This window comes from Phoxinus phoxinus, assembly GCF_949152265.1.
Source record: "Phoxinus phoxinus genome assembly, chromosome: 2".
Taxonomy (NCBI): domain Eukaryota; kingdom Metazoa; phylum Chordata; class Actinopteri; order Cypriniformes; family Leuciscidae; genus Phoxinus; species Phoxinus phoxinus.
Window position 1 is genome coordinate 22,292,619 of NC_136877.1, and position 13,690 is coordinate 22,306,308.

General features: G+C 42.2%; 1 protein-coding gene across 7 annotated transcripts in view; it reads left to right on the forward strand.

Moving 5' to 3' along the window:
- Positions 1-13,690, forward strand: part of brsk2b (BR serine/threonine kinase 2b) — a 140,850-nt gene that overhangs the window by 61,982 nt on the left and 65,178 nt on the right. For all 7 annotated transcript variants that reach the window (XM_079604717.1, XM_079604715.1, XM_079604712.1 and 4 more), the window contains exon 2: positions 11,157-11,251. In XM_079604717.1, the coding sequence (XP_079460843.1) occupies positions 11,157-11,251 (95 nt within the window). The remainder of the gene's footprint in view (positions 1-11,156; positions 11,252-13,690) is intronic.

A 13,690-nucleotide genomic window follows, 5' to 3' on the forward strand; every position in this document is an offset into this window, starting at 1 on the left:
ATTTTTGAGATTCGCCTTCGAGGGCCAGGCATATCAGTACACAGTCCTGCCATTCGGCCTGTCTCTAGCACCTCGTACATTTACAGTGTGCATGGACGCGGCGCTGGCACCCCTGAGACTCCGCGGCATTCGAATTCTGAATTATTTGGACGATTGGCTGATTCTAGCTCAATCACCTTCAGAACTCATCCGCCACAAGACCCTAATTCTCGATCACCTCGAGTGCTTAGGTCTGAGAGTCAATTGGGAGAAAAGTTCACTGTTTCCCAGTCAAAGGATCTCCTTTTTAGGACTGGAGCTGAACTCGCTGTCTATGACAGCTCGACTGTCATCACAACGCAGGCGAAATTCCCTGCGGATGGCGAAATCCTTCCGCAGCGGCCACATAGTGCCGCTCAAGAGATTTCAGAAAATGCTAGGCCTCATGGCCGCAGCATCGACAGCTCTACAGTTGGGCCTGCTGCGCATGCGCCCACTGCAGTTCTGGCTAAAAGCGCGTGTACCGCGCCGAGCATGGGTTCACGGTCGTTATCGCCTCAAGGTCAATCAGGAATGCGTTTCAGCCCTGACACCATGGAGAGCGTCAGACTGGTACCGGTCAGGTGTAAGCCTGGGGACTTCCTCGAGCCTGAAGGTGGTGTCCACGGACGCGTCCACCTCAGGCTGGGGAGCACTGCTCGAAGGCAGACCGTTCTTTGGCCAATGGCAGAACGAGTCGAACTACCGCACATAAACTGCCTAGAAATGATGGCAGTGGACTTAGCGCTGAGGCGCCTCTGTCCTCGGATAAAGGGACACCACGTCCTAGTCCGTTCGGACAACACGTCGGTAGTAGCCTATATAAACCGCCAGGGTGGCGTGAGATCCCGAAACCTTTACAGGTTGACGGAACGCATACTGGTATGGGCCCAGCACAACCTGCGCTCGCTGAGAGCGATCCATGTGCCTGGTCGCCTGAATGTAGGACCAGACAGACTCTCACGGAACAATGTTCCGACAGGAGAATGGTCCCTACACACACAGACAGTGCGTCTGCTGTGGAAAAAGTTCGGCAGAGCGGAGATAGACCTGTTTGCAAACCAGGAAAACGCTCACTGCCCAGAATTCTTTTCAAAGAGCACGAACGCGCTGGCCAAAGTCTGGCCCCGCCGTCCGCTCTATGCTTTTCCCCCTGTCTCGCTCCTGCCCCAAGTGCTCGAGCGAATCAGGAAAAGCGGATGCTCAGTGCTTCTTGTCGCACCATACTGGACGAATCAACCCTGGTTCCCAGTCTTGATGCAGCTCAAGAGTACTGCTCCGTGGCCGATCCCAGTGAGGAGGGACCTTCTCTCGCAGGCCAGGGGCTCGATTTTGTATCCTCACCCAGAGCTATGGTCCCTTCATGTGTGGGCCATAAACGGGTACCCGCTAAACTCCCAAGAGGAGTGTTAGACACGATCGAGCAGGCTAGGGCCCCGTCTACTAGACGGCTCTACACTTCCAAATGGTCGGTGTTCTCTGACTGGTGTTCAGACCAAGGTCTATCACCTCTTCAGTGCGGTGAAACGGAGGTTCTCTCCTTCCTGCAGGAGCTGTTGGATAAGGGTAGGACCCTATCCACGCTCAAAGTCTATGTGGCAGCCATATCAGCGTTCGTCAATCCGACGCTTGGCCATGCACTGGGCAGAAACGACCTGGTGGTACGTTTCCTTAGAGGAGCCAGAAGGTTAAATCCTCCAAGGCCTCCTTCAGTCCCCGTTTGGGACCTTTCTACAGTGTTAAACGCTATGAAAGGGGCCCCTTTCGAGCCTATTCACTCAGTTGACATGAAACATCTGTCTCTCAAGACCATGTTTCTTTTGGCTCTCGCTTCAGTGAAGCGTATGGGGGATCTGCAAGCGCTCTCAGTAAGAGCCTCTTGTATGGAGTTCGGGCCCAACGACTCTATAGTCGTGTTGAAACCGAGGCACGGGTATGTACCTAAGTCCCTCAACACACCGTTCAGGGCTCAGGTCATCTCCCTGTCGGCTCTGCCGGCCTCTGAGGACGGAAATAGCTTCCTTTGCCCGGTCAGGGCATTAAGAGCTTACGTGTCCCGCTCCGCTGTTTTTCGACAGACGGAGCAGCTCTTCGTTTCGTTCAGTGGGCGCTCTAAAGGACGTGCTGCGACGAAACAGAGCCTATCTCGATGGGTAGTGGATGCCATTGCGCTAGCCTACGCATCTAGAGGTTTGGAATGCCCCCTGGGCATCAGAGCACATTCTACGAGAGGCATGGCCTCGTCGTGGGCTTGGTATAGCGGAATCTCATTGCATGATATTTGTATGGCGGCAGGCTGGGCCTCCCCGTCTACATTTATAAGGTTCTATAACCTAGAGGTTCCTGCGTTGCAGGCTAAACTGCTCTCGGTCTAAGACCAGGTATAGTGTTCCTGCCCCGCACGGCGGCCCAGGTCACTAAATGTTTAAGCATCACTCACCGACAATGTGTCCCATGAGCATGCTATTACCCCCCCATATATATCTATATTTACATATATATGTTATTATGCCCTTAGGGGCCCTATTATAAAGGGATGATGCTATCCTAGCCGCTCTCCCTGTATACTCTTGGTGTAGGCTCTGGCATGCCGGGGCGCGTGCGCGCGCCCTCGGGTGTCTGTGTCGGTCCAAGAGCACGCACGGCGTCTTACAGGGGTTCCCGCAGCGTCGATTCGACGCAGTAGGAGAGAACTCTACGTAAGAGAACGTACTCGGTTACTAACGTAACCTCGGTTCTCTCTAGGAGAGGGAACGAGTACTGCGTCTCATGCCGTGCGTGCCCACGCTGTGTCGCTTCTGTGACAAAAATCGGAGTGGAAGCAGCTATGCTTGGTATTTATAGACCTAGGCCACGCCTGTTTCGGCGGGAGATGACGCAGAAGGGCGCGAAGCGCCCTCATTGGTCAGCGTCACTGGCCTCGCATAGGCTGTGCTTTTCTGGCGGAGCAGCCAATGGGCGAGCGGTATTGCTCCGCCTAGGGTTGTATGCTACAGAAAAGCGTTTTACATATTACAAAATTAAGGATTAATTTTTTAGGCTTCAATCTCGACAAAGAAATATCTTTCCCGCAGCGTCGATTTGACGCAGTACTCGTTCCCTCTCCTAGAGAGAACCGAGGTTACGTTAGTAACCGAGTACGATTTCAGCTAGATACACATTTAAAGGCAAAGTGTCAGGTGATCCTTCAGAAATCACAGTTGAAAACAATTGTGCAGCTTAATATGTTTGTGGAAACTGACATATTTTACATGATTCTTTGATGAATAGAACATTCAATTGAACCGCATTTTTAAAAAAATATATGTACAGTTTACTTACTGTAACCATTTTATGCTCAAGTATGTGGCTCAAGTTTATGCTCTACCATGAGCATCATTGAATTAACTTTTAATGCAAAATTGCTCCTTACTGGCAGTTTTTCGGATTTTGTATAAAATGTTACAAATATATTTTTACCTACACCGCATCAGAATCTATATAAATTAAACTCTCATGTCCTTCACAAGTGTGACGTAGTGATGAGTATAACTTCCTTTTTTCTTCCAATCAATTTTAGGAATCTTTTCACAGTAATTTACAATTGCGGCCAAGCAATAGTTACAGTAAAAATGATACATTTGAGGACATAAGTGTCTTTCAGAAGGTTCCAGGTGTTAAGCACTCTAAGAGAAGAGACCCATGGACGTTCTGGACCAGTGGAAGCCGCATGAACAATTAGTGATTTGAAATGCAAAGTGAATCGTTTATCTCCATCCAGCTGCTCAGCGAGGCCTGAGCGGCAAATGCTAAAAACAGCCCTTTAAATAAATGCAGAACGCTGGTAGTTACAAGACAGAGGGAAGAACAGTGGTGAAAGTGTGGGTGGTGATCTCAAGACCACCATTGCCCTTAGGCAGAAACTATAAAAGGATTAATTGAAAGGTTTTTACTGTGAAGGCGATGAGGAAAATAAAACAGACATAAAAGATGATGCTTGACTCCTAGGATTTATGAGCTACTTGCTGTTATTAGAGCAGTTGGTGTTATTGTTTTCAGTGGTTAGCCCTCATTACAGCTGAAGACACTCCTGCTGACCCGCTCTAAACAGCCTGTCAGAGAACACAAGCGCTCCTCAGATCCCGGTGATTCACACCTGCCCTGCGTCACTGTCAGACACTTTTGACTGGCTGCGTTTAGAGTCAGCACTCGATGGGTTAATGGGGATGTGGAAGGTCAGAGGTTTGAAACATTAGCATATCTGTTTGCAAAGGAAACAAGTGTTTCTAAGGCTAATGGCTGCCAGTTTCTATTATTACATTGACATTACATAACAAAAACGGTGGCTGTGGGGATAGTTGGCAGGGAAGGGGTCATATTAATAATTTAACATGATCTTTTTGATAAATTGCCTGTGTGATGTATTGATCCAGGGCCATAGATTTAATTTGAACTGAATTCCTTTAGCTCAAACAGCATGTTGTTCTCAATGCCAAGGTCATGGGTTCGATTTGAATTCAATGTTCAAATGATCCAACCTGTAAATACCACTGTCTGATCTGGAATTTTGTAGGTCAGTGTTTTGAGAGTTCCAAATAAGCGATTGAACCACATTTTTAAGTTGTACATCAGTGGATGTATATCAGGAGTGTTTGCAATATTGTGTGTGTGTGATGTTCACTAGAACAGATTACTATAAAATAGATTGGAGTGTGTGTGCCCACTGTAAATAACAAATACTATTCTCAAACAGTACACTTTGTAACACTTTCCCTCTTACATTTATGCCGAAAATTTCCTTATTCTTGTTTAGGGTGTTAGTCAAGTCAAGAAGGAGAGCGAACACAGGACACATGTAGTTAATCGACATGAATCCTTAAAGGGTTAGTTCACCCAAAAATGAAAATAATGTCATTAATGACTCACCCTCATGTCGTTCTAAGCCCGTAAGACGTCCGTTCATCTTCGGAACACAGTTTAAGATATTTTAGATTTAGTCCGAGAGCTTTCTGTCCCTCCATTGAAGCTGTATATACAGTATACTGTCCATGTCCATAAAGGTAATAAAAAAATCATCAAAGTAGTCCATGTGACATCAGTGGGTTAGTTAGAAGTTTTTGAAGCATCGAAAATACTTTTTGGTCCAAAAATAACACAAAATAAGACTTTATTCAGCATTGTATTCTCTCCCGGGTCTGTACAAGGTATTACAGTATGTACACATACATACTGTAATACCCTTTTCAGCAACAGCCAACATGCATATTAAATAAGCATAAGCAGACTTTTTCATTTAGCCTCAAACTGACTCAATTTGTTTCAGTCACTGTGCAATTACTGTATGTTTTTTTTTTATATATATACTGGAGCCCTGTTGCTGCAACAATAATCAAAAATAGATCTGAGTGGGACTACAGGGCCTTGGCAAGAGCCGTTGTTATCTATTGTGTTCTCAACTTTACTGCCAAATATCATGCTACATGCTCTTTAATAAGAACAAGAAAAGAGTCCCGGCAAAATAAACCTATAGAGTAGATAAAGAAACTTTACTGTGTCTTTCTTTGGGGGAATGTGGGGATTACAGAGAAAAAGAGAAGACTAGAGAAAAGTAGGTATTGTCTGAGTGTGTCCGTGTGTACATACAGCAAAGACGATCTGACACAGAGTGGTGGTTGATGGGAGAAGCCCTGGTGATTACTGATGCATGTTATTGCTGAAGGTCACCAGCAGGCAATTCACTCTAACTGATGAACTCCCATTTATTGATCTGTTGAGCCCCTGCAGCGAGCGGATGAGGGAAGCCTACGAGAACACATGCTGAGCCTCCGGGGATGCTGTTCCACTGTGCAGCCATGAGAACATGATATCATGCTGCTGTGTATGTGTTAGCTTATCAAAGCTGCGCTATTTCAGTTTACTACTATGTAAAGAGTAAATATAAAGAGAAGCTAGAGTCTCAGGGAGAAGGGAAATATGGCAAGAAAGGCTATTACTTATTAGTATATTTTTTTCTCTTAAAGTCAACGTTAGATCAAAATGGACAATTCTTTTTTTATGGAATATTGCATATTATTTATCTGTGCAGATCTTTTTTTTTTAAAGTCATGTGCTCTCTAAATCTTTAGTCAGAATATGGATGGATGGATGGATCTCCCCTCTCTATTGCAACAACATCTCTTCTCTTCTCCGATGACGTGTTTACTGGCACGAGAGCGGGACAGCCTGTCACTCACGTGACATCCCGGCAATAGCAATCAACAACTATCAATTCCCAAAGGATAAAATCAAGTCCCACCCTACTTTTTTTCTTGTTCGAGAAGCCGTTTCACTCGGATATACACCACAATAGGGAAGAAAAGGCTTTTCATTTAATTAGTGCCATTTAAGGCTAATATAAATACACTAAAGGTACTTTATTTGCACTCTTAAAGAGCCTTTACCATCTTTCAATGGAGTCATTTATAATGGAAAAAGTTATACAGATTATTCCAACATTGGTTACACTTTATAATAACTATTCAGGAAGAAAGTGCTTACAAATCATTTGCAAACTATTAGTTTATAGTTAGTTCATAATGTATATATTGTAGTATCTACATTATAATAGCATATACAAATTGTAGGTTCTTCATTCATTGTTAAAGGGGTCATATAATGCCATTTTTGTACAGGTTAATATGATTCTTTAGGGTCTAAATGAGAAGTTTGTAATATACTTTAGGGTGCTTTCACATCTGTAATTCGGTTCATTTGTTCCGCACCAAGGGAGAAAAATTATACTTTGTAGCATTTTTCAGGCGTTTTGGTTCCTTTTCACACCACACTGATTGCTCTGGTCCGAATCAGTTGATGAAACGAACCAAAATGCAGGTGACAATATCCACATCACTCGTTGGCCAGATGGGTATTGAACGTATTTTTATAACTGCACTTCGATTGTCAGAATTCATGTGCGGGAAAAATCCAACAGAACTCCCAGAAGTAAACAAAGAGGAGGAAAATCCGACATACAACATGCCGCTTTTTACTATGGAGAGACGACTGCGTGGGCTGATTGTATCCTTAGTCATAGTTTATTATATAGTTTGTCTGCCATTTTAGGCAAACAATAACATTTGAGAATAAAGCGAGGATGCGGCTTAAAAAAACTATGTTTTATGCAATTTACGCGGCGAGTCACTTCAGGAGGAGGCGACGCATGCATTAATTTTGGTAAACAGTGACATAATGCACAGCGCAGCTGACTACGGCAGCTGGTTTAGTCCAAAAATGCGCAGTTCTTTGGCAGTTGGGTCTGTTCGAGGTCAAATCACGTTCTCACCACAAGCGAACCGCTCCAGAGTTCGTTTGAAAGCGTATTGTAAATTTTTTTTTTGGTTTAACTTAAAAAAGCAAGTTACCTTGTTGCCTTAAAATTTTGAGTTCGTTTTAATAAAAAATTTGAGTTAATGCAATGAAGAAGAATGGTTTAATAAACAGAAACTCAAAATGTTATCTTTACACATTATTATTGAAGTTGATTTGATAAAAGATAAAAAGTTGTGATAAGAAATCATGAAAATATGTTTTTACAGTGTACCGAGACCATCTCTCCGAGGAGGCCTCGGTACGCTTGTTTGGTCCGCTTTTGGTGCGCACCCGAGTGCGATTGCTGCATTTACACCTGCCCAAACGAACCGCACCAAGGGGGAAAACGAACTCTAGTGCGATTCAACCGAACTAAATGAGGCAGGTGTGAAAGCACCCTTAATTAAAAATTCTCATTAGTATTGTAAGAAAACACAAATTTGACCTGGTCAAAAACAGCTCTGTTTTCAGCACACCATTTAAGAGTAGTACCTTAAAGGGTTTGTGCATGTGTCTTTAAATGATAATGAGCATTGCTCACACGTGGAGTGTTGCCTTGACAACAGTTGGGGGTATATTTTGGAGAAAGAATGGCAGCGGGAGTCTCTGAGGACACATCTGTGCAACCGTATCAATTTGAACCGGAGTTGGACGCAGGACAAGATGACGACCCCGAAGAAGTTCGACAATTAAGGCTCGAACAGGGCGTTTCTGAATGGTTGGTTAACGTAATGTCACTTTGATCTATCTTTGTATGTACTGGCAGGGTAACGCTAGAGTAGTGAGATACGAATGCTATGTGTTTACTTATGTACCGGTATACATTAGTTCATTGACAGATTGATGTTACAGCTAATGGTCATGAAAAACTTTTTTTTCTGTAAATGTAGGCTTGTCAGTGATGAATAAAATTTTACACTCGAATAGCAGGAACACGAATAGTTGGTACCGATTCTTTTTTCAGGAGCAGCTTCTTAGCAAAACCAGCTTTATACTGACCCTGGTTTATAAAGCAGTCTGGTGATAAATGATTCGGGCAAACATGAAAGCATTGACGTTGATCGTGGGGAATATTCCCTTCGAAAACAAAACTCAGCCATTGCGCCTTCAGCGCTTCGGATTTAGGAACATCAAAATGACTGCTGTGTTCGTTATTACACCCAAGAACAGAACACCACAATCGATTAGACGACATTCTGCTCCAGCGTATCAACAATGTGATTCGCGTATCGACTATGATGACAGCTCGCTCAGGGCGGGTCTGTGTTGAAATGCTGCTGTCAATTAACAATCGTGGGAGGGGCGTCCGACCGTGTGACGTCACACGGTCAGACGGCTCGATTTGAGACAGGGGAAAACATATACAGTAAGGAGATTAAAAAAAAAAAACACTGGATGGATTTTTATCATTATGTGATGGTTGTGTACAGGCACTGCCAACACACATTTCAGTACAATCAACTTGTAAAAGTGCATGTACCATTATATGACCCCTTTTAATGTAATTAACACCATTATTGTGTAATAGGTGGGACAATGTTTTTTTATTCTTTGTTAAGAACTTATTAACCATCTAAGTAATGTGCAGTATTTCTAGTAAATTATATGAGTGCTTTAAACAAATACATTAAGTACACACACACACACACACACACACACACACACACACACACACACACACACACACACAGTTAAAATACATCAATAAAGGTTAGGTTTATATTAATATATTAACAATGTAGAGACTATAAAATAATGGTTTGCAAATGATTTGTAAGTACTTTATTAATGTTTTTTATAGTAAAGTGTTACCAAAATATTCTTTAGAATAACAATACAAATTGTTATTTTACAGTAACTGTTAGGTACTTTGTGGAACCAAAATGGTTTTGCAGCAAAGAGTGTATTACTTATAAACAACAAACCCTTAGCCATACTCGGGCACCTAATTCATCAAGTACCACTTCAACTCCTTCAACGCTCTATATTACGGTTTGTTCTTCTTTTTTTCATAACTTATTGGTTTCTACTATTCCCATTGCTTGCTGACGTTTTATTCACACACGCCTCCTTTGCAACTCAGTAACCTTACATTTTTTTTTAGTTGTGTGTCAAGTTGAGAAATCTCTTATGGGCGAGTGTTGTTTTTCCTCTGCAAATGACAAGAACTCTGCTTGTTTACTTGCTTCAGAGACTCGAACGTTGTTGACTCATTCATGTTAATGTGTTTTTGCACAGAACACTGACTGAATTGTGCTAGCCTAACTTTAGCCTATCTTTGATTAGTTGTGCTCATGTAGGTTTCCATGGTTTCCTTTGCACCAATTTATGAGAGAGGTTTGCCGTATGTTTTAATGATTAGAAAGTAGATTTTTAGGGGAATTTGAAGTGCCTTTTGACATTAGAGCTTTATCATTTTCAGACTAGATGATTTTGACCTCCCTAAATAATTAGAAGCCAGAAGAGTGGAGACTTACTGTAAACTCTAGTCTCTCAGTCACTGAGCATGCTAGTCCAAGCGAGTTTTTTGGGATTCATCTATTAATAAAAAATAAAAAAAAACAAATTAAATTCATACATAATTCTGGTGCTGAGCATTTTTAAAAAAAAATTAAATATTGTTATTCAGTTTAGGTTTTAAACTGTGACTTGACTTAACTGAAAATCTTTACATTAGGTCACCTTTTATGTAACTTTTTAAAGATTCAGATGTCTACAAATAATTTATTTACACAAACTCGACTAAACTGGATATTTCTTCCCTTTAAGAAGATTTGTCATTTTCTTTGTATTGGATCGTCTAATAAGTCATTGAGCCTCAGACTGGTTGGTGATGATCTAGTTTATGGACTAGCATGTTTACCAGCAGAATTTTGCAGGTGGTGTGGAAGCTGGTTGATCAAGGAAGTCTTGCTGGTTTAGATAGTTGAGAAGTCTGGTGGGGACACTAGCACAGAAGCATCCCATGCTGGCCACACAACATGCCATGCTAGTCTTCAAATCAGGTTTGACGTTGGCCATCAGAGTTCTTGAGTTTCTTTCTCTTTTTGTATTCCACTACAGGCTTTTGTCTTCCTCGAAAGTTCTACCGGTGACTCACAATTGCATTAGCCGCCGTGTGGCATTTTACACATGTCTGTGTGTGTTCATCTCAGCGTAAGGCAATTACGGCAAGATGAAATATTCATCGGGTCCCCGGACGCTCTCCGCTGCGCCCTCGAGTCCGGTGTGAGGGTGTAGATTGCATCTGCGGAGCGTCCTCTCCTGTGATACAACATCAATGGCATGTTGTGAAAGTGGCGCAAGATGCCATTTGGGCTTTAACGACATACATATAAAAGAGATCCAGAGACCTGTCAGGTCTTTATATCCCCTCTGCCCCCTGTGTAAACCTTCAGGGAAATCAACAGTTTGATATGCAGAGCCATGCTGAAAAATGTATGGGGGTAATAAAGGCATGCACAGACATGGCATTTAGCCAAATATGGTTTCTGCCCGTGTCAGCCTTTGAGCGTAGTGACAGTCTTTTATCGTTGATATGACAAAAAGCCATTGAGGGGGATTCGACTCTGATCTGGCCTTGTTTGTGTTTATGTATGTTCTCTGACATTTACTTTGCGACATGAAAAGTGCCCCTGGTTGTCACATTATGGATACCAGGGGGCTTTAGGACAGAGAATTCTCATTTTGCCGAAATGAAACTCACGCTGGGACCAGCCTTTTATCATCTAAGTGCTTTTTAGGTTGATGTACTTTTTGTGCGTGTTGACAGAATTTCTTTTCTCTCTTCTCTCTTTTTACTCTCGCTCCAGGCCTCGTGAAGCTGGGAATCCACTGTGTCACATGTCAGAAAGTTGCCATAAAAATTGTTAACCGGGAGAAGCTCAGCGAATCTGTGTTGATGAAGGTAAGACTGTGCTGTTTTTTTTAATGTACTTCATGCAATGACTTAAGTAAACCAGCCTGTCTCTCTGTGCTGAATTATAATGGAATTGAAAAGTTGTCAATTAAAGATGGCTGCTTGTACCAAATCTGTCACTTACATTATAATTACATTGTGGTGGTTGAGTTTGAGGATTTACATTTATTTAGACTCACAAAGCTTATTGTCAAAATGCTATAAAAAATTGTTTTTATCTTGCTGAAAAGGAAAGTTAGCACAATTTCTGTCCTAATTATGCCAAGGTTCTTGCTACAGCAACAAAACATGAAAGAGTCTTTTGAGTACAAACAGGCAGCCGTCACTGTGCTGCTGAAATGCCGTCAGTGATTGTTTGAGTATATGAAAGGATTACCCTGAATACTTTTACCCATCTTCAGTAGTTTGTAAGGAGTGGCAATGAGATACATAGGTCTACTATCAGACTGGACATTGATTAGCAGGAGTTCAGTTAAGGTTATCTCTAATCGTTCATTATCCGATTTGAATCGTGCACAGTGAGCTCTCCATCTCTGATGCTCTAGTTCTTATGAAAGTGGCACGTTATACATAGCTCACCATATGTAAAGTTCCCTCTCTCTGTTTGTTGAAAGCCAAATGTTGGAGAGAAATTCAGGTTCAGGTTCCTTTATTTTATACCCGTATGCAAGTTGGGTTTCAGTGAATAAGTTTGGGCTGTTTCTCATATATATCATAGAAAATACAATAGACAAACACTAAAACAACACTAACCGCTAAAACATTAAACATGTATTAGTATTCATATGATTAATCACTGCAGGGACAAAACTCTTCTTATACCATTTTGTTCACTAAGAATGATTTTCCGCCTATAGCATTATCAGAATAGAGTCAGGAAATGCCAAAGATGTGGCTGCAAAATTTGGGTTGTTTACACAGATTGTACGTTTCATGGGGCAATTTGCGACAATGAAAATATATAAATGGAGAATGTCATGCTTGATCTTATTGTTATGATCATGCTTGATCATAATTGATCTTATGTGTTAGGACATATCTCAGGACTGTTGAAAAATGAACTGAATGAAAAAATTAATGTCTTTCTTAATTCTAATTGTCTCCAATAGAGTGTGTGTGTGTGTGTGTGTGTGTGTGTGTGTGTGTGTGTGTGTGTGTGTGTGTGTGTGTGTGTGTGTGTGTGTGTGTGTGTGTGTGTGTGTGTGTGTGTTTTGGCTGGACAAATATGGTGGTCACATACCTGTGTTTTTATTATAACATTATCTGAAAGTCAGCAGTTTTTCTTTGCTTTACAGAGTGAATAATTGTCAAACTGCTACTGTGGTACAAAAATGACAAGATGTACTGTACCTAAGATACTGCTGATTTTGCCTTTTTGTTTTATAAATTCATGGAGCTTTAACATAAAAATACTGCAGAACACCTCAACTTTTGACCCAATCAACGTGATTTCCTCAGTGTCCATCCAGCATCATATGGATTTCATTAAATGGTTAATGGCTCATTAACTCCTGGTGGATTGTCAGGAAGCCGTAATTTAGACGAGCTGATTGGTTCCTCATTGTAATTGGATGTGAGATAGAGCTTTACAGTCATCTGGTCCACATGCAGTCCCCAGATCCCCCTGCTCACACATAGGTGTTTGGACTGCGAGGGAAATTGCTTCTCTGCTGGAAATAGACCTAGGCCTTATGGGAGTCTGATTGTGGAGGCATGCTTTTGTGCTTCTCATTGTCATACTTTACTTTCCTCACCAAGCTGTATAATTTCAGAAACAAACAGATGCTGTCTGATCCTAACGTAAATTCAGAGTAAATCTGCCTCCATGACTGATAGTTAGTCGCGTCCTCTGAAGGTCACGTAACCCATTGCATTGTATCTCCTGCTTACTTTAGCTTCTCTCAGGGGTTGTTGTCATGGCAACCTAACGTGATTGGCTTGAAGAAGGAGGTGGGGGAGAAAATGATATGCTTATAGTAAAAACAGCTTCAGATGTTGCACGCCTCCTTCAATGTATCTGAGATTTTTCGAACGGCGGGGATCGACAGTGGAGGCAAAAGAGCGAAACAACAACCTGCGGTTCTTGCGCACTTCCCAAAGTCATGACTAATCTTCTCTATGGTGTAATTTCCCATGATTCCACCTTGATTCATTGGCTTTAACTAGACTTCATTTCAGTTTAACTCATTGGATAGTCTCCCAGTCATTGGCTGCGATGTTCCCCCTGGAGTTCATCTTTGCCACAGTCATGAAGGAATAAACAAACAATAATGACTTCATTAGCATAATTTTAGACAGTCGGCAGGAGGTCACCTGTCATTCTGTTGTTTTTCTTCTTCTCTTTCCTCAGCCTCCAGCGAACCCCTCGTTGTCTGGCATTTGCATAGCGTGGAGCCGGTGTGCAGCTGTCAGTGTGTGGAAGAGCAT